The sequence below is a fragment of the Lolium perenne genome, chromosome 2 (assembly GCF_019359855.2).
Source record: "Lolium perenne isolate Kyuss_39 chromosome 2, Kyuss_2.0, whole genome shotgun sequence".
Taxonomy (NCBI): domain Eukaryota; kingdom Viridiplantae; phylum Streptophyta; class Magnoliopsida; order Poales; family Poaceae; genus Lolium; species Lolium perenne.
The window spans coordinates 9,560,010-9,581,924 of NC_067245.2; the positions used below are offsets into that span (position 1 = coordinate 9,560,010).

General features: G+C 46.7%; 2 protein-coding genes across 3 annotated transcripts in view; both read left to right on the forward strand.

The window, feature by feature from the left end:
• Window positions 1-15,822, forward strand: part of LOC127331105 (uncharacterized) — a 45,197-nt gene extending 29,375 nt beyond the window's left edge. The window contains exons 2-3 of one of the 2 annotated variants that reach the window (XM_071825852.1): window positions 14,374-15,214; window positions 15,319-15,822. In XM_071825852.1, the coding sequence (XP_071681953.1) occupies window positions 14,377-15,214; window positions 15,319-15,332 (852 nt within the window). In that variant the 5' untranslated portion in view covers window positions 14,374-14,376 and the 3' untranslated portion in view covers window positions 15,333-15,822. Of the gene's footprint in view, window positions 1-14,373 lie in introns of both variants that reach the window. The other variant, XM_071825849.1, reaches the window with a different exon arrangement.
• LOC139829989 (uncharacterized) lies at window positions 1,345-21,192 on the forward strand. The gene is made up of 2 exons (XM_071825848.1): window positions 1,345-13,073; window positions 18,548-21,192. The coding sequence occupies exon 2, from the start codon at window positions 18,964-18,966 to the stop codon at window positions 20,116-20,118; it is 1,155 nt and encodes a 384-aa protein (XP_071681949.1). The 5' UTR covers window positions 1,345-13,073; window positions 18,548-18,963; the 3' UTR covers window positions 20,119-21,192.
• Window positions 21,193-21,915: the final 723 nt, after the last annotated feature.

The window sequence follows — 21,915 nt, forward strand, 5'->3', positions numbered from 1 at the left end:
GTCTTTCTTACGTTCTTCCATGTGCCATCGCAACAACTTGGCATGCTCTTTGTTTCTGAACAAACGTTTCAACCGTGGTATTATTGGAGCATACCACATCACCTTCGCAGGAACCCTCTTCTGGGTGGCTCGCCCTCAACATCACCAGGGTCATCTTTTCTGATCTTATACCGCAATGCACCACATATCGGGCATTTATTCAAATTCTCGTACTTCTCACCGCGGTAGAGGATACGATCATTAATGCATGCATGTATCTTACGCACATCTAATCCTAGAGGGCAGACAAGGTTCTTTGCTTCATATGTCTTGACGGGCAATTCATTATTTCTTGGAAACAGACTTCTTTAATATTATCATCAATTTCTCAAATCCCGAGTCAGTCCACACCGACCTCTGCCTTCCATTTCAGCAATTCCAATATGCTACCCAGCTTTCTATGCCCATCTTCACAACCTGGGTACAACAATTTGTGGTGGTCCTCTAACATCTTGTCGAACCGCAACCTCTCCTTATCCGTGTCACAGTCTCTTCTTGCATCGAAATGGCCCGACGAAGATCATCATCAACGGGATCATCGATGCCTGTTCTTCACCTCCTTCTTCTTCATTGTCGTCCATTGCGGTATCAAAGCATTCAGAGAACATAGATCGGTACTTCTCATCATTATCTTCTTCCTCATCGCCGTCTTCCATCATAACCCCTTCTTCTCCGTGCTTGGTCCAAACATTATAGCTGGACATGAACCCAAACCGAAGCAGGTGGCTCTTAATATCTCTTGAGCAAGAGTAATCCTTCTCGTTCTTACATTTTAGACATGGACAGCACATAAAACCTTGCTTCGACTTGTTGGCCTCGGCCACAAGCAGGAAAGAATTCACGCCCTCTCTGAAAGCGGGAGCACATCGGTTACCGTACATCCATGGATGACTCATCTGCATCATAAGTACAATTATATATGTATCAGATGCAATCACCTTGCTAAAATTAGTATTGTACGGACTATGCATATATATATAGTCGAGAAAATAGTTGCTAACCTTTTTGGATCAAAAAGAGGAGAAATCTTATCAAATAAAACCAAGTGGCATCCCTCTCACAAGCATTCCATCAAACACCTCTTGTGCACATGTAGAAAAAATGAGCTAGCATACACCTCCACCTTCACCACCAAGGAAAAAATGAGGTGGGGGTGGCTGGCTGCTTCTATATATATAGGGGGTGACATTTTGTCGCGGGCCGTATTACGACCCGCGACAAAAGGGGTGGCCACGTCGCTCCTACCCCTTTTGTCGCGGGTCGTAATACGGCCCGCGACAAAAGGCCGCGACAAAAGCCTCCGCGCGCTCCACATGGTTTCGGGGCGACGTGGCCAGGCCATTTGTCGCGGGTGCAGGCGCGCCCGCGACAAAAGGCTCCCACGAAAGCCCTGTTTTCCACTAGTGAGTGCCCCGCCGTGGATATGCTCTGCCACTACAGGAATCTGGCGAGATGCCGACGGCCGCCAGCCCTCGGCGTAGCATGGCCTTGCCCTCGGCGTATGCTACGCCGACGGGGCCCTCGGGGAAGGTTGGCCTCGGCAGAGCCCACGTGGCCCTGCGTGTAGCATCGCCCGTCGGCGTAGACGGAGACGGCCGATGGCTGGCCCCACCCGTCGGCGTACTAGCCCTCGGCGTAGAATGCTAACCGGCGCCGTCTGTCTGACGGCCGTTATAGCTACGCCGAGGGCAACACCGTCGGCGTATGCGGCCACGTGGCGCGGCCTGGGCGACCCTGGCGCTGGCTACGCCGAGGGCCGCACCATCGGCGTACGCGGCTACGTGGTGCGGCCTGGGCGACCCTGGCGCTGGCTACTCCACGGCTACGCCGAGGGCCTCACTGTCGGCGTACACGGCCACGTGGTGTGCCCTGGGGACCCTGCCGTTGTCTACACCGCGGCTACGCCGAGGGCAAAGCCGACGGCATAGCCCTGACCATTTGGTCTACGTCGAGGCTATACCGACGGCAAGGCCCTCGGCGTAGCTTCGACCATTTTTCTTTTATTTTTGCTGTTTTGAGCGTTTTTCAGGTTTGGCAGCACATAAAAGCACAAATAATTCACAGGAACTTGACATGAAGTACAAATAGCTACAAATCGTAGTCTCATAACATAGTATGGATACATAGTGTCATAGTGTCGATAAGATACATGGGACAGCTAGAGGAGCTTGTCGCTGCTAAACACCGGCCCGGGCCGACGCGCTGCTGCAGTAGAAGCTGCGGAAGAACCACCGGGAGAAGCATCGGGAGAAGAAGCGGGAGTAGTACCGGCAGAATTGCCTGGAGAAGGACCACCATGATGAACCGGTGTGATCTCCCTCCCACCACCCTGGTTCACGGAACATCCCGTTCCCTACATACATGTTCCCTAAATGTTAGCAACTTGCGAGGCAAAGGAAAGCCATAGTATTCGGTTTGGCGAAGAACTTACCGTTGTTCTCCCATAGTATGTCGCAGCGAAACTTTCCTTCGATGGCATGTGTGGCGCCGGCCCCGGCAAGGGAGGCCACGGCCCTAACTCCACTGTCTGTCCAGTTTCCTTGGCCATCATCGATGTCTGCAAGATAGTTTACATGTCAGTCTTTGCAGAAATGAAGCATCAAACTAGGGGAAAGTGGGACTTGTCATCATTTGCAAAACGAAAGGTTGAAACTTACATGTATATATGTCATGTACTCCTGGAACTCCCTCTGTTGCCGGTTAAAGACCTCCTGATATTCTTGATGAGCGGCCACGTAGGCCGCCTCAAAGTTAGGCTACAATTTCACAAATTCATATCTCGTTAGCACTTAGCCATGTATGAACGAAAGTCGGAAAGAGGATGGAAATGAGGGAAACTTACGTCATATGCGGGTTGCCGAGGCTGGCGACGAGGCGGGAGAGGGGGGATGTCCTTGGTGAGGCCCGCCTTGAGACGCGTGAAGGTCGTGGTGAGGGTATGCTTGACGGCCTTGTTAAGCATCTTGAGACGGCCATGCGGCAACCCTCCGGACGACAGGACCAACGACTCCTCATCGATCTCCGCGCTCATGGGGTCATCCACCTCCGGATGACGATGCCTCACCATCGCGGAGTAGTTCTCGGCGTCCTCGGCATAGGTGCCGAAGTACTCAGAGAGCGAGGGCTGAGGCTGCGAGAGATCGGGCCTCTTAAGCCGCATCTTGGTGTATATCTCGACGTCAGTAATCTCCTCCCCGGGTTCTGCCGCGGCCCTCTACATCGCCAAAGGAAATGTTATGAGTATCAACTTTGAACCTGACAGAAAATAAAATGTATACATACCGTCTTCCCCTTGTAGCGCTCGTAGCTGAGGTTTCCCCCGCAGTGTGTGCCACCGTCGCCTCGGTTCTCCGAGTTCCGCCTCGCCACGGCTGCAAAGTCCTCGTCCTGCCTGAGCCACATCGTCCTAACCATCTCCTCCCATGCATCGGCATGCGGCTCAGTCCAATCGGGGATAACCTGAAAATGCAATACTCAACTCAATATAATGAAATTGCAACTTAGTAGCAATGTAGAATCTCATTGACATTTTACTCACCGACATGTAGTCCTCCACCGTCATCACGTACTCGGCCTTAGCATTCTTACCGACAATGTCCACCTTGTGGACCCTCTCGCCTCTCTGTGCCCAGAAGTGACCAGCGGACGTGATCCTTTGGTTGTACCACACCTGCGGTGTCAACCTCTCACAAGTCCCACGCAAAGTCATCTTCGCCGTCTCCTCAACATCGGGCATCACATGATAAAAACACTTCAATCATGCAAAAAACAATTGTGAGAGTCATGAGTTAGCACATTGGGGTCATCAAATATGAACGAAGCTCGAGAAAATATGTCTTACCCAAAACTTTCTCATCACGGCCTCAGCAGCCATCGAGAAGCCTACACCAGGGGAATTCTCATAGTCCGCCCAGGTAGTGGCTAGCTTCCCCTCGCCAGCGGGGACCGAGCCGAGGGGATAGTACTTGCCCGGCCAGAACTTCCTAAGCAAAGCTCCAATCATGCTGCTAGGCAGGCGCCCCTTGGTCCCCGGAGGAAATGTCCAATTGCTGCACATGAAATCAAACATTAGTACATGCTAAATTGTCTATGACCAAAATGAAAGTACATGTTTGAAATTGCCAAATTAGTACACTTACTTAGGGCCAGCAGGAATAATAAGGGTCTTCGCCTCATGGGTCTTAGGCTCCTTCCTCTCGTTGGGGACTCTCGCTTCCCCACGAATGTTCAGTTGCTTCGGTCGCACCTCCTCCTCCGGAGTCTCGAATCTGTGGCTAGAGTCCTCCTCGGCTCTAGACTCCGTCTCCGCCTCCTCTCTAGACGGCCCCTCCAAAAAAAACCCGGAAGCGACGTCGCCTGAAGCCGAGGGTGGTGGGTCAAAGTCCACTCCTCCCCAGCCACCTCCACCTCCACCTCCACCTCCACCTCCACCTCCACCACCTCATCCCCGTCCTCGTCCTCCTCCCGCGCCGTCCTCGTAACGCGGATTGGGACGCTATGGCCTCTCACTCCTTCTAACATTGGTCTTACGCTGTTGCATCTTCTTAAGCAAGCTCGACGAGTCCGCCTTGCCGCCGCTCATATTGTTCAATCACCTGCATTGAGAAAGAGAAAACAATTAAGAAGCATGTTGAAAAATATATAAATACTAAGCATAAAGACACTAAAGAATTAAGAAGCATGTTGAAAACTATATAAATACTAAGCATAAAGACACTAAACAATTAAGAAGCATGTTGAAAAATATATATGAAGCATAAACACATAAAATACCCTCACCAGCCGTCATCACTCTCATTGTCAATCTCATTTTGTTTCTCCTTGTCACTATCACTATCACTATCTTTTGAGTAGTAAGTTGGAGCCTGATAGACGGGTGGAGGCTCATCATCGCTGTCATCTTCCGCATGTAACTTCTCGAGCATATCTATGTCCTTTAGATCCACCACGGACTCACCACGAGGTTCTGCATCGTTCCTGAGGTCCTCTTCAAGAACCGGTTCTAACTCAAAGTGCCCGAAGTCCTCTTCCTCTTGATAGAAAATTCCCTCGTATGTTACATGGTCAATGTTGTTGTAATCGTCCTCGGAGGGAATCGGTAGGTTACCATGTGGCGATACCTGGAACACGACTTCCCAGCCCTTGAGTGCCGCTTTCTGGCATGGGTACGGCAAATAATAAACTTGCTTGGCTTGGTGAGCAACAATATAGACATCGGCTCCGCTATAGGTGGTGGAAGGCTTAACTTCAACTAACCCAATGGACTTGGTAATTCTCTGTCCACCTCTTGGGTCGAACCAATGACACTTGAACACAACAAGATTTAGTTGTTTGTTTGTACGATTGAAGGTCAGCTCGTAAACATTCTCTAACCTCCCGTAGTAATCAAAGGTATCGGCTCTGCTAGAGGCTCCTCTAGTGAACACACCAGTATTTATCATTTTTGGATTCGCCCGGCCCTTCTGGTGTGTCTCTGTATGGAAGCGAAACCCATTCACGTCATACTTCTCATACTTCATGACGTCACGGTTACAACCTTGGGAAACACATCTCAACTCATCTGTCATCTCAACGTTTGCATCAGCTCCCTACAAGCACGGTTCAAATTTGTTATGTGCATTAGTTACGTGGAATAACAGGGACAAGTCATAGATTGCTAGGTAAGAGGGACAAGTTAGACATTACTTTTTTCATGAACCAAGACACAAAGTTTATTTTTACTTCGGGAGCACCCTCTTTCAGTAGAGTGTCCAACTCTGCGCCCGTGGGATCTGCCGTTCGCCACCACTGTTCATCCGTGAATTCGCTGAAAGGATACAATAAGCATTAGACCGAGACCGAGATCGAAACTAGCTACAAAGTAATTTGTACACCATGTTACCTAATGAAATTGTTACCGCCATCGTCGTCGTCCCCCCCCCCCCACCACTTCCTTCATGTTCATAAGCACATATAGCATTATGCAATCCTTCTCTTCCTTCTCCAATCTATATTTTTGTCCTTTACCAGCCTTGCCACCGGGACATTGGAATAGTTGAAGCTTGGGGTCATTCATGGGCACGTCGACATTATAACGAGAGACCGGGTTATGTAGAGTGGGAAATTCATCGGGATAGTACGTTGTCGCGGCATCTGCCATTTCCCGAAGGCACGTTGCCTCAGCTATGCATGCTTCAATCTTGGCTTTGTTTCCAGTTATCTTTCGAATATACTTGAACTCTCTCTTAATACAAAACTGCCACCGAAACTGCACTGGGTCACCCAAGAGTGCCTCGTTTGCGAGGTGCACAATGAGATGTGCCATCGGAGTAAAGAAGCCTGGCGGAAAGATCATCTCCAAATTGCATAGCAACTCTAGCACTTGAACTTGCAGCTTCTCAATAACTAGAGGACATATCTGCTTAGCACAGAGTGTGCGGAAGAAATGGCTCAACTCCGCGAGCACTCACCATATTTTCTCGGGGAGATACCCTCGAAGCATCACCGGCATTAGCCGCTCAATCCATATATGATAGTCGTGACTCTTGAGCCCGGTGACTTTTCCCATCAAAAGATTGACGCCCTTACTCATATTCGAACAATAACCATCAGGGAACATCACGACGAATTTGAGCCACCTGAATGCCTCCTTCTTTTGGATGGAATCATGGCAGAAGTCGGCATGCGGCTTGAACCAATTCTTTCGACGGCCAGTAGGACGCTGCATGTGTAATTTCTTCCTATCATAGAGCTTCTCAACATCGACTCTAGCCTTGACATTATCCTTTGACTTCCCGGGAATGTTTAGGCATGTGTGAAATAAGGACTCCGCGACATTCTTTACGGTGTGCATCACATCGATGTTATGGGGAAGTTCAAGGTCCTTGTAATACTCGAGCTTCGTTAAGGCTGCCTCGTGAGTCCAGTTGTGCGTTACACCATATCCCTCAAATTGATGGCCAGTTTCCGACGCCGCTGGCACGAGAGCACGTAGCTCGGCATCAACAGCTATACCATCGAACTTTGGCACCTCTTTTACTTCATGCACAACTTTGCCTTTCTTGAAGTTCTGTTTGTCTTCTCTGAACGGATGCCTCCTTTTGAGGTACTGCCGATTCGTGTCAAACGCAACATACTTGCGACCCTTATTTAGCCAAAGGAACTCAAGTCGATGCCTGCACACTAGGCATGGCCATTTACCAGCTGTACACCATCCGCATTTTAGGGCGTACCCGGGCATGTCATTGCTGACGTGCGACAGGGATTGCAACGGCGCAAGAAAGTAGCTTCCTTGTGATGGTAAAGCACTCGTCCGTTGGAAACCCCAAGAGGAAGGTGTGATGCGTACAGCAGCAAGTTTTCCCTCAGTAAGAAACCAAGGTTTATCGAACCAGTAGGAGATGAAGGCCACGTGAAGGTTGTTGGTGAAGGAGTGTAGTGCGGCGCAACACCAGGGATTCCGGCGCCAACGTGGAACCTGCACAACACAATCAAGATACTTTGCCCCAACTTAACAGTGAGGTTGTCAATCTCACCGGCTTGCTGTAAACAAAGGATTAAACGTATGGTGTGGAGAATGATGTTTGCTTGCAAAGAACAATAGAGAATAATGATTGCAGTAGGTTGTATTTCAGATGTAAAAGAATGGACCGGGGTCCACAGTTCACTAGTGGTGTCTCTCCAATAAGATAAATAACATGTTGGGTGAACAAATTACAGTTGGGCAATTGACAAATAGAGAGGGCATAACAATGCACATACATATCATGATGACTACTATGAGATTTACTTAGGGCATTACGACAAAGAACATAGACCGCTATCCAGCATGCATCTATGCCTAAAAAGTCCACCTTCGGGTTAGCATCCGCACCCCTTCCAGTATTGAGTTGCAAACAACAGACAATTGCATTAAGTACTGTGCGTAATGTAAACAATACAAATATCCTTAGACAAAGCATTGATGTTTTATCCCTAGTGGCAACAGCACATCCATAACCTTAGAACTTTCTGTCACTGTCCCAGATTCAATGGAGGCATGAACCCACTATCTAGCATAAATATTCCCTCTTGGAGTTACAAGTATCAACTTGGCCAGAGCCTCTACTAGCAACGGAGAGCATGCAAGATCATAAACAACACATATATTATAGATCGATAATCAACTTGACATAGTATTCCATATTCATCGGATCCCAACAAACACAACATGTAGCATTACAAATAGATGATCTTGATCATGATAGGCAGCTCACAAGATCTAAACATGATAGCACAAGAGGAGAAGACAACCATCTAGCTACTGCTATGGACCCATAGTCCAAGGATGAACTACTCACGCATCAGTCCGGAGGTGGGCATGGTGATGTAGAGCCCTCCAGTGATGATTCCCCTCTCCGGCAGGGTGCCGGAGGCGATCTTCAGAATCCCCCGAGATGGGATTGACGACGGCGGCGTCTCCATAACTTTTCTCGTATCGTGGCTCTCGGTCCTAGGGTTTTCCGAGACGAAGGAATATATAGGCGAAGAGGCAGCGTCGGGGGAGCCAGGGGTGGGCTCCCGACACCTCGGCGCGCCAGGAGGTGGGGCCGCGCCGCCCTATGGGGTGGCCCCCCTACTGGCCGTCTCCGACTCTTCTTCGATGTTCTGGAACCCTCCGTGGAAAATAGGGCCGTGGGCTTTTGTTTCGTCCAATTCCGAGAATATTTCCTGTGTAGGATTTCTGAAACCAAAAACAGCAGAAAACAGGAACTGGCGCTTCGGCATCTTGTTAATAGGTTAGTGCCAGAAAATGCATTAAAATGATATAAAGTGTATATAAAACATGTGAGTATTGTCATAAAACTAGCATGGAACATAAGAAATTATAGATACGTTTGAGACGTATCAAGCATCCCCAAGCTTAGTTCCTACTCGCCCTCGAGTAGGTAAACGATAAAAAGGATAATTTCTGAAGTGACATGCTGCCATCATAATCTTGATCAATACTATTGTAAAGCATATGAGATAAATGAAGTGATTCAAAGCAATGGTCTATAGTTTGTTAACAAATAGATAATGACTAAACAACTGAATCATATAGCAAATACTTTTCATGAATAGTACTTTCAAGACAAGCATCAACAAGTCTTGCATAAGAGTTAACTCATAAAGCAATAGATTCTTAATAGAAGGTTTTGAGGCAACACAAAGGAAGATTTAAGTTTCAACAGTTGCTTTCAACTTTCAACATGTATATCTCATGGATAATTGTCAACACAAAGTAATATGATGAGTGCAAATAAGCAAGTATGTAAGAATCAATGCACACAGTTAACACAAGTGTTTGCTTCTAAGATAGAAAGAAGTAGGTAAACTGACTCAACATAAAGTAAAAGAAAAGCCCTTCGCAGAGGGAATCAGGGATTACTCATGTGCTAGAGCTTTTTATTTTGAAAACATGGAAACAATTTTGTCAACGGTAGTAATAATTCATATGTGTTATGCATAAAACCTCCTATAAGTTGCAAGCCTCATGCATCGAATACTAATAGTGCCCGCTCCTTGTCCTAATTAGCTCGGATTTCCATGGATTATCATTGCATTACATATGTTTCAACCAAGTGTCACAAAGGGGTACCTCTATGCCACCTGTACAAAGGTCCAAGGAGATAGATCGCATTTGATCTCTCAATTTTGATAGATCTCAACTTGAGGACATCCATACCGGGACAACATAGAAAACAGATAATGGACTCCTCTTTTATGCTTTAAGCATTCAACAACAGATAATATTCTCATAAGAGATTTGAGGATTAATGTCCAAGCTGAAACTTCCACCATGATACATGGCTTTGGTTGGCGGCCCAAAGTTCTTCTCTAACAATATGCATACTCAAACCATTTAACTCATGGCAAATCTCCCTTACTTCGGACAAGACGAACATGCATAGCAACTCACATGATATTCAACAAAGGTGTGATAGGTTGATGGCGTCCCCAGAAACATGGTTACCGCTCAACAAGCAACTTATAAGAACTAAGATACATAAGCGACATATTCTTTACTACAATAGTTTTTTAGGCTACTTTCCCATGAGCTATGTATTGCAAAGGCAAGGAATGAATTTTTTAAAGGTAGCACGCAAGCAATTTACTTTGGAATGGCAGAAAAATACCACATAGTAGGTAGTTATGGTGGACACAAATGGCATAGGTTTTGGCTCAAGGTTTTGGATGCACGAGAAGCATTCCCTCTCAGTACAAGGCTTTGGCTAGCAAGGTTGTTTGAAGCAAACACAAGTATGAACCGGTACAGCAAAACTTACATAAGAACATATTGCAAGCATTATAAGACTCTATACTGTCTTCCTTGTTGCTCAAACACTTTTACCAGAAAATATCTAGACCTTAGAGAGACCAATCATGCAAACCAAATTTCAACAAGCTCTACGGTAGTTCTCCACTAATAGGTTTAAACCACATGATGCAAAAGCTTAAACATGATCTACTTGAGAGCTCAAGACAATTGCCAAGTATCAAATTATTCAAGACAACATACAAATTACCACATGAAGCATTTTCTGTTTCCAACCAAATAGCAATAAATGAAGCAGCTTTCAACTTTCGCCATGAACATTAAAAGTAAAACTAAGAACACCAGTGTTCAATATGAAAAAGCGGAGCGTGTCTTTCTTCCACACAAGGAATGCTAGGATCCGAATTTATTCAAACACAAACAAAAATAAAAGCACACAGATGCTCCAAGTAAAGCACATAAGATGTGACCGAATAAAAATATAGTTTCACTAGAGGTGACCTGATAAGTGGTTGATGAAGAGGGGATGCCTTGGGCATCCCCAAGCTTAGATGCTTGAGTCTTCTTGAAATATGCAGGGATGAACCACGGGGGCATCCCCAAGCTTAGACTTTTCACTCTTCTTGATCATATTATATCATCCTCCTCTCTTGATCCTTAAAAACTTCCTTCACACCAAACTCAAAACAATCTCATTAGAGGGTTAGTGCATAATCAAAAATTCACATGTTCAGCGAGGACACAATCATTCCCAACACTTCTGGACATTACCCAAGGCTACTGAAATTTAATGGAGCAAAGAAATCCACTCAAACACAGTAAATGAGGCAATGTGAAATAAAAGGCAGAATCTGTCAAAACAGAACAGTCCGTAAAGATGAATTTTTTCAAGGCACTTAACATGCTCAGATGAAGAAGCTCAAATTGAATGAAAGTTGCGTACATATCTGAGGATTACTCATGAATTTTTACAGAATTTTTAGATTCCCTACAGAGAGAACAGCTCAAATTCGTGACAGCTAAAAATCTGTTTCTGCGCAGAAATCCAAATCTAGTATCAACTCTCTATCAAAGACTTTACTTGGCGCAACAATGCAATAAAGTAAAGTGTTGGAGATATGCTCAAGAGGCAATAATAAAGTGGTTATTATATTTATGATAAATGTTTGCATATCATGCTATAATTGTATTAACCGAAACATTGATACATGTGTGTTATGTAAACAACAAGGAGTCCCTAGTAAGCCTCTTGTATAACTAGCTTGTTGATTAATAGATGATCATAGTTTCATGATCATGAACATTGGATGTTATTAATAACAAGGTTATGTCATTAGATGAATGATATAATGGACACACCCAATTAAGCGTAGCATAAGATCACGTCATTAAGTTCAAATTGCTATAAGCTTTCAATACATAGTTACCTAGTCCTTCGACCATGAGATCATGTAAATCACTTATACCGGAAGGATACTTTGATTACATCAAACACCACTGCGTAAATGGGTGGTTATGAAGGTGTGATTAAGTATTCGGAAAGTATGAGTTGAGGCATATGGATCAAGAGTGGGATATTGTCCATCCCGATGACGGATAGATATACTCTGGGCCCTCTCGATGGAATGTCGTCTGATTAGCTTGCAAGCATGTGACTTGGTCACAAGAGATGACATGCCACGGTACGAGTAAAGGGTACTTGTCGGAGACGAGGTTGAACAAGGTATGGAGATACCGATGATCAAACCTCGGACAAGTAAAATATCACGAGACAAAGGGAATCGGTATCGTATGTAAATGGTTCAATCGATCACTAAGTTATCGTTGAATATGTGGGACCCATTATGGATCTCCAGATCCCGCTATTGGTTATTGGTCGGAGAAGAGTCTCGACTATGTCTGCATAGTTCACGAACCGTAGGGTGACACACTTAAGGTTTGATGTCGTTTAAGTAGATATGGAATATGGAATGGAGTTCGAAGTTTTGTTCGGAGTCTCGGATGGGATCCAGGACATCACGAGGAGTTCCGGAATGGTCCGGAGAATAAGATTCATATATAGGAAGTCATATTCCAAGTTTGGAAATGATCCGGTGCATTTATGGAAGGTTCTAGAAGGTTCTAGAAAAGTCCGGAAGAAATCACCATGGAAAGTGGAGTCCCGGAGGGACTCCACCTTGCATGGCCGGCCAAACCCTAGGGGGGAGGAGTCCCAGGTGGGCTCCACCTAGGTGGCCGGCCACCCCACCTCAAGGAAAGGTGGGAGTCCCACCTTGAGTAGGACTCCCCCCTTGAGTAGGTTTCCCACCTATGGGAGGTTTTGTTGTTGGGGTCTTATTCGAAGACTTGGACTACAACTCTTGGGGATTTCCACCTATATAAAGAGGGGAGGGGAGGGGCTGGCCGGCCAGACCAACCCCACCTTGGCCGCACCCCCCAAGAGCCCCCTCTCCCAGAAACCCTAGCGGTTCCCTCCTCCCTCTCTCTCCCACATAGCTTAGGCGAAGCTCTGTCGGAGATCTCCACCACCACTGCCACCACGCCGTCGTGCTGCCGGGATTCCGAGGAGGATCTACTACTTCCGCTGCCCGCTGGAACGGGAAGGAGGACGTCGTCATCAACACCGAACGTGTGACCGAGTACGGAGGTGCTGCCCGTTCGTGGCACCGAAGATCTTCTACGCGCTTTTGCAAGCGGCAAGTGATCGTCTACATCCACCACGAGATCTGATCTCGTTAACGCTTTGTGATCTTCAAGGGTATGTTGATCTTCACCTCGTTGCTACCATCTTCTTGATTGGATCTTGGCTTGTTCTTCGTTCTTGCGATAGGAAATTTTTTGTTTTCTATGCTACGAATCCCAACAGTGGTATCAGAGCCGTGTCTATGCATAGATTGGTTGCACGAGTAGAACACAATGTTTTTGTGGGCGTTGATGCTTTTGTTGTCTTTAGTTCGTGTACTTTGCATCTTGCGGGATGGTGGGATGAAGCGGCTCGGGCTAACTTTACATGACCGCGTTCATGAGATTTGCTCCACGCTTGACATGCAACTTGGATTGCATAAGTGGCTTTGCGGGTGTCTGTCTCTCCCACCATAGTGAAGATTCAATCTACTCTTTCTATTGACAACATTAGTATCACCGTTGTGGTTCATGTTCGTAGGTAGATTGGATCTTACTCGAAAACCCTAAACCACGTAAAATATGCAAACCAAATTAGAGGCGTCTAACTTGTTTTTGTAGGGTTTGGTGATGTGATATGGCCATGATATGATGATGAATATGTATGAGATGATCATTATTGTATTGTGGCAACCGGCAGGAGCCTTATGGTTGTCTTTAAATTTCATGTTGAAGTATTATTTCAAAGTAGTTGTAATAGTTACTACATGGGAGCACAACCATGAAGACGGCGCCATTGACCTTGACGCTACGCCGACGATGATGGAGATCATGCCCGTTGATGATGGAGATCATGTCCGTGCTTTGGAGATGAAGATCAAAGGCGCAAAGACAAAAGGGCCATATCATATCACATATGAATTGCATGTGATGTTAATCCTTTTATGCATCTTATATTGCTTAGATCGCGACGGTAGCATTATAAGATGATCCCTCTCACTAAATATCAAGATAATAAAGTGTTCATCCTTAGTATGCACCGTTGCTAAGACTTGTCGTTTCGAAGCATCACGTGATGATCGGGTGTGATAGATTCTACATGTGCATACAACGGGTGCAAGCCAGTTTTGCACACGCGGATACTAAGGTTGCCTTGACGAGCCTAGCATGTACAGACATGGTCTCGGAACACGGGATACCGAAAGGTAGAGCATGAGTCATATGGATGATATGATGAACACTTTGAGTGTTCGCCTTTGAAGCTACATCTTTTCTCGTGATGATCGGAATTGGTGTAGTGGATTTGGTTCGTCTGATCACTAAGACAATGCGAGGGATATTGTTTTGAGTGGGAGTTCACCTAGTTAATTTAAGTATTAAAATTTGAACTCAATTTATCATAAACTTAGTCTAAACTCTTTGCAAATATGTTGTAGATCATGGCGTCCCCCTCCATCAATTTTAACCAGTTCCTAGAGAAAGAAAAGCTTAAAAGCAATGGTAGCAACTTCACCGACTGGTTCCGTCATGTGAGGATTTTCCTCAATGGTGGAAATCTGCAATTTGTGCTCGAAGCACCGCTAGGTCCCCCACCACCACCTGCAGTATCCGAGGACGAAAAGAATGTTTACGAGACTCGGGTAACTCGGTACTCTCAAGTTCAGTGTGCCATCCTGTGCAGCCTAGAGGCGGAGCTCCAAAAGCGTTTTGAGCACCACGACCCTTATGAGCTGGTCCATGAGCTAAAAACTATTTTTGAAACTCATGCGGCCGTGGAAAGCTATGAGGCCTCGAAACACTTCTTTGGCTATATGATGGAAGAGGGTAGCTCCGTTAGTGAGCACATGCTCGCTATGTCCGGGCACGCGAAGAAGCTCAGTGACTTGGGGATAGTGATTCCTAACAAGCTGGGTATTCATCGTGTACTCCAATCACTGCCACCTAGTTACAAGAACTTTGTGATGAACTACAACATGCAGAACATGAACAAGGAGTTACCTGAACTCTTCTCCATGCTAAAATCTGCTGAGGTGGAAATACAGAAAGAGCACCAAGTGTTGATGGTCAACAAGACCACCAGTTTCAAGAAGCAGGGCAAGCCTAAGAAGGGCAACTTCAAGAAGGGTAGCAAGAAAGTTGCTGCGCCTCCTGAGAAGCCTAAGGCTGGCCCTAAACCTGATACTGAGTGCTATTACTGCAAGGAGAAGGGGCACTGGAAGCGGAATTGCCCCAAGTACATGGCTGATCTGAAGAGCGGCCTTGTCAAGAAAAAGAAAGGTATATTTGATATACATGTTATAGATGTCTATCTTACTGGTTCTCGTAGTAGTGCCTGGGTATTTGATACTGGTTCGGTTGCTCATATTTGTAACTCGAAATAGGAACTGCGGAATAAACGAAACCTAGCGAGGGACGAGGTGACGATGCGCGTTGGAAATGGATACAAGGTCGATGTGATCGCCGTCGGCACGCTCCCTCTACATCTACCTTCGGGATTAGTTTTAAACCTAAATAATTGTTATTTGGTGCCTGCGTTGAGCATGAACATTATATCTGGATCTTGTTTAATGCAAGACGGTTATTCATTTAAGTCAGAGAATAATGGTTGTTCTATTTATATGAATAATATCTTTTATGGTCATGCGCCTGAGATGAATGGTTTATTCTTGTTAAATCTCGATAGTAGTGATACACATGTTCATAACATTGATGCTAAGCGAATTAAATTAAATGATAATTCTACTTATATGTGGCACTGTCGTCTTGGTCATATTGGAGTGAAGCGCATGAAGAAACTCCATTCTGATGGACTTCTTGAGTCACTTGACTTTGAGTCACTTGATAGATGCGAAGCATGTCTAATGGGAAAAATGACTAGGACTCCATTCTCTGGTACAATGGAGCGAGCTACAGACTTATTGGAAATCATACATACCGATGTATGTGGACCAATGAGTGTAGCATCACATGTGGTTATCGTTATGTTCTAACCTTCACGGATGATCTGAGTAGATATGGGTATATCTATTTCATGAAACATAAGTCCAAAACTTTCGAGAAGTTTAAGGAATTCCAAAGTGAAGTAGAAAATCAACGTAACAAGAAGATTAAGTTTCGTTACGATCGCGGAGGCGAATATCTGAGTTATGAGTTTGGCATGCATTTAAAGAAATGCGGAATACTTTCACAGTTGACACCGCCAGGAACACCACAGCGCAATGGTGTGTCCGAACGTCGTAATCGAACTCTCTTGGATATGGTTCGATCTATGATGTCTCTTACTGATTTGCTGTTATCGTTTTGGGGTTATGCTTTAGAGACAGCCGCATTCACTTTAAATAGGGCACCATCTAAATCCGTTGAAACGACACCGTATGAATTATGGTTTGGCAAGAAACCTAAGCTGTCGTTCCTTAAAGTTTGGGGTTGCGAAGCTTATGTAAAGAAGTTACAACCTGACAAGCTAGAACCCAAAGCGGAGAAATGCGTCTTCATAGGATACCCTAAAGAAACTATTGGGTATACTTTCTATCACAGATCTGAAGGCAAAATCTTTGTTTCTAAGAACGGATCCTTTCTTGAGAAGGAGTTTCTCACTAAAGAAGTGACTGGAAGAAAAGTAGAACTCGACGAGGTTACTGAACCTTCTCTCATAGATCAGAGTAGCGCAGTACCGGAAGATGTTCCTGTGCAGCCTGCACCGATAGGAGAGGAAGCAAATGATAATGATCATGAAACTTCGAACGAGAAAACTACTGAACCTCGCAGATCGACGAGGGAACGTACCACTCCTGATTGGTATGATCCCAGTCTAAATGTCATGATTGTGGACAACAATGATGAAGACCCTGCAACGTATGAGGAAGCAATGATGAGCCCAGATTCCAACAAATGGCATGAAGCCATGAAATCCGAAATGGGATCCATGTATGATAACCAAGTATGGACTTTGGTAGACTTACCTGATAGCCGCAAGGCTGTTGAGAATAAATGGATCTTTAAGAGAGTGAGGCGGAAGCCGCCGGCGCGCATCTCGGCGTAGAACCTACCATTCGGACGCGCTCGGACGCCGCGGAAACCGGACGACCCGCGGCGGCATCCCGGAGACAAATGAGCTGAAGCGGCAAGGCGTGGCGAGGCGAAGCGGCAGGTGAAGTTTCTGTGGCGGTTGGTAGCGCGCGCACGCGACGCTTTATAGCGCGCGCGAAGCGACGCGTCAAGTTTGGCGCTCCGGGTACCGCAATGGCGACGCGTGGCGCGGGGAAGCGGCGGGGCGTGGCACGTGGTAGCGACGGCGACACGTGGCACGGGGAAGCGACGGCGGTGACGCGTGGCCAGTAGAAAAGAAACAGAAATAACACTAGAAAAGAAAAACAGAAAAAAAACACTAGAAAAAACAGAAAAAGCCACCATTGGCCTGGAGCCCAAGTCCACGGATTGAGCTCCAAGCCGTTGGATTAAAACGGCCGGAGCCGTTGTATGGAAAGGGCCACGGATCATCCCCTTTTATCGTGGGTGGTGGCACCACCCGCGACAAAAGGTGTGGGGGTATTTTAGCCTCCGCATCGCGGGGCGAGCCACCACCCGCGACACTGGAGGCCAGCCCAAAATCGAGGAAGCCGCCAGGCTGCAGAAATCCGCCGCCACCGCCCTCGCGCCACCGCCTGCTGCCTGCAGCGTGCACCCGTCGCCGCCCTCGTGCCACCGCCGGTCGCCGCCTGCAGGCCACTCAGAGCGCGCACCCGCGCCTCGGGCCCCGCCCCCGCCGGCCTTCGCCGCCGCCCGACGCCACCGCGCCGGCCTCCGTCGACACCGGCCGGCTTCCGCCGCATGCCGCCCCATGCCACCGCAGGTAGCCCACCCCGGCCGGCCCAATTTAGTTATTTAGTTTATTAGTTTAATTAGTTTATTAGGGTTAGTTTATTTAGTTAATTAGGGTTAGGGTTAGGTTATTTAGTTTATTAGTTTAATTAGTTTATTAGGGTTAGTTTATTTAGTGAATTAGGGTTAGGTTTAGGTTATTTAGTTTATTAATTTAATTAGTTTATTAGGGTTAGGGTTAGGGGTTAGTTAATTAAGGTTAGGGTTAGTTCATATTTTTAGTTTATTAGGGTTAGTTTATATTTTTGATCATTGTTGTATTGTTAATATTGTTGTATTAAGATTGTTGATATTGTTGTTAATATTGTTAATATTGTAGTTAATATTGTTGTATTAAGATTCGAATGATACCCAACGATGTAAAAATTGCCGCTACATAATTATTGCCCCCGATTCGAATGTTACCCGATCCGCGACATCGCCCCTACCGTTATCCCCCCTCTCCCCGTGTGTTACGAATGTAGTCACCGGCATCCCCCCTCTCCCCGTGTGTTACGACAACCCCTACGTTATGTAGTCACCGGCATCCCTCCTCCCCCCGTGTGTTACGACGACCCCCTACGTTATGTGGTCACCGGCACCCCCCCTCTCCCTTTACGTTACGACGACCCCCTACGTTACGTCGTCACCGGCATCCCTCTCTCCCTCTACGTTACGCCAACATTATTATTATTATTATGAACCCCTACTCAAAATTAATCATGTACTTATCGATTTAATATTTTGCAGAAACAATGGATCCATTCCATCGAGACTTCGAACAGGAAGACATGTTCAAGGACATAATCCGCGCACCCGACCTAGAAGACGACCGAGAAGCCGACGGATCCATTGATGGAGAAGCCGAGGGCTCCGGTGATGGAGAAGCCGATGGCTCTGCTGATGGAGAAGCCGAGGGATCCGGTGATGGAGAAGCCGAGGGCTCCGGTGATGGAGTAGCCAAGGGCTCCGGTGATGGCGAGGTATATATACATGTATATGATCACTAGAGGCATTAATGGAATTCTATATGTACATGTATATAAATTAATTAATTTTTATTCTCTTAGGCCTCCCAAGATAAGTTGGACAAACGAGGTCCGGCAAAGAAATTGGGCAAAAATGATCACTACACAATTACACTTATATCACCTAAAGGCGAACCGATGGAACCCGCAAAGGCCGCAAAGACATTTAGAAATCAGTGCAGAGTTATGGTTAGGGATCGCATCCCGATCACTGTTAGAGAATGGAACAAGAGCAAAAAGGTGCCCGAAAGTGAGTTTGTTGCCGATAGGTTCAAAGGCAAGCTTTTTGACGACCTCATGGCACATTTCACCCTGCCAGAATTGGAATCGCAGATTGAGATGGACAAGCAGAGGGAGAAAGTGAAGAAGTGGGCTCTTCAGAAGATGGGGGAACTATTCTGGCAGTGGAAGAAGCGATTATGGGTAGCTTATAAGCAGGACAAGAAGCCTCCAAAATTCGAAGGCTATCTAGCAAAGCAGGATCATAACTGGGAAGCATTTCTGAAGTACAAGACCTCAGACGATGCTGAGGAATTGTCAAAGAAAAACAAGAAGAATGCAGATGAAAAGGAATATCACCATAAAACGGGGCGAGGGGGCTACAAAAAAGCCATGCCTAAGTGGGCTGAACAAGAGGCTGAGATGCAGCGGAATGGGATCATTCCAGAACCCATCCGAGAAAACTGGGACTTGAGGGCTCGAAATTGGTTCCTTGTGCATGGCTGTGAGTATGACATGCGGACAGGGAACCTTGTTCAAAGTGACAGCAAGGTTAAGGTACCCAGGGAAAAATGGCTTGAAGTGACGGTAGATATTAAATCGGGAAAATTGAAGTTTGTTCCCGATAGAGAGAATGACTTGCTGACGTTTGTCCTCGGGAATCCTGAAAAGGGAGGACGAACAAGAGGCCTCGGCCCTAGTTATCCGTGGTCGATTGGGTTTCCGAGCGACATGGAGACTTATAGAAGCCGAGCGAGAGAAAAACAACGCCAGCAGGAGGTGCAGAATGACCGGTTAACCGAGTTCCAACGCCGACTTGACCAGCAGCAGCGGGAGATTGACGAACTTAAAGGACGGCGCAAGCCAGATAATACCGCCGGCATATCTCAGAGGCGAAGCAGCGTGGCTGACTCGGAGGCCCCGCCTGAATATACACGGATGATAGATGGCGGTCCTGGCTACCACGTGGATGGAATCAAGGAGCAGACACCTTGTGATCTCCATGAGGTGTGCAGGAACCTATCTCTGAAGGTGGCGGTCGGCTTTGTTTTATATACCTACATTAGGACCTGAATGACATAGGCATCCCCAATGGGCCTGCCGAAGATGGTACCCGGGGTTTACTGAAGGTCCACGACTCGATGAGTATGGAGATTCGGAAGCCCAAGTTAGTATTAAGGAAAGCTAGAAAAACACTTGTAATCTTTCGGGATGAGTTAGAAACCTTCCCGGACTCTGTAATGTGTGTACTACGAATCCCTCGGCTCCACCTCCTATATAAGGGGGAGTCGAGGGACAAAGAAAGGATCGATTCATTGTCTCACGCAACCCTAGTTTTTACATCGTCGAGTACTTTTCGGCTGAAACCTTCGAGATCTACTTGCCCTCTACTTCCGCTAAAACCCTAGTCTGCAATCTGTAGGCATTGATAAGTTAATCCCTTGTCAATTGGCGCCGTCTGTGGGAATTGGAGGTGTCAAGGATCTGATCTCGATGGCACGTTCAAGATCGTCGATTTCGTCAATTTCGTCAACTGCAAGCAACGCGATGGATAGAGGTAAACAGATCGAAACTGGTCCAATTGATTTTGTTCCTCACCCGCCCTCCCGTTTGGATGCATATGCGTATCTGGAGGAGCCCATGAAGATGATGTTCGGAAAGTTCCACTTCCGCGTCGAGAAAAAAGGAGCGTATCGTCTCGAAATTCCGATCTCGTCGGGATTATCAGCGGTCGATCCCGATCTTTCGAGTTCTGCATCATCAATCGAGTCAGGCGACGAGGGAACTTCATCGCCACGCTTCATCAGTACTGTGGCAAGCGAAAAACTCGCCAAGATCTTCAGCGACATGTCCTTCGAGTCATCCGCGGACTCTGATATAAGCGATGACACGAGCAATATAGACAGCTTCAACTTCATCGACAGATCCAATGTTGTGGGGAAGGTCTTCACCACTCCTTATGATGGTGTCACCAAACCTGACAACGTCCAGAATCCAACATACCATCAGATTTATGCGATTGGAGAAACAAGTCGCCCACAGGAGGAGACGTCAGAGAATTTCGATGATGCGGGAAATCCGTATGTCGACCCTGCAGATCTCACTCGAGGTTTAGGGACAAAATATGTTGGGCCTGGAGTGCGGCAGATGATACAATTTCCGCAGGCAGTATGGGATAGAGTGGCGAGAGCCATTAATGGCACAGAACCAATGACTGTAACGGCGACACCTGAGGAGTTGCAGGCATATCAATATAAGCTTGCACGTATCAGACGGGAGCTCGAGAAACAAAAAAACGAGTTGGATAGGAGGCAGGAAGCGGCTTCCGCGTCAAGCAGGCGAAGGGCGGAGTTGAGTCGACAATCTGGTACTTCGGGAGATAGTCACAGAGCAACTCGAAATAGGGCAAGATCGCGGCTGCAAAATATACCTGAGGCAGATAGGGAGAATTTGGTTCAAAACCTCGACATGTCCTTTATGTCGATAGACACGAGGGGGAACATCATCCCTAAGACACCAGAAGCTGGGTACATGGCGACGCGTGCTTTCATCCTCGCATCAAAACCACCTCCCGGAGATCCAAGAGAGGCATTGTACAATATGGCCATGGCAGGAGTTGGTGCCATGGGAACGGCGTTTATAAATTCGCCTCCCGAAGGATCAGCAAGGCAAAATAGTCCACGACCTACTGCAGTAGCGCCAGTTCTCGAGAGAACAAGTGGGCCAAAAGATACAGCAGCACAAGCAAGGGTAGACAGAGCACGATAAAATAGAAGAGAACATCGGCATTCCCCAGAGATAGATGATGAGGATATGTGCGGGCTACCGTGTTTTACAAGGAGGGTCCGGAAAACTCGGGTTCCTTCAGGG

Bases quoted from the DNA above. Each gene is read 5' to 3' on its own strand.
- LOC139829989 (XM_071825848.1), top strand. From the start codon at position 18,964: ATGGAACCCGCAAAGGCCGCAAAGACATTTAGAAATCAGTGCAGAGTT.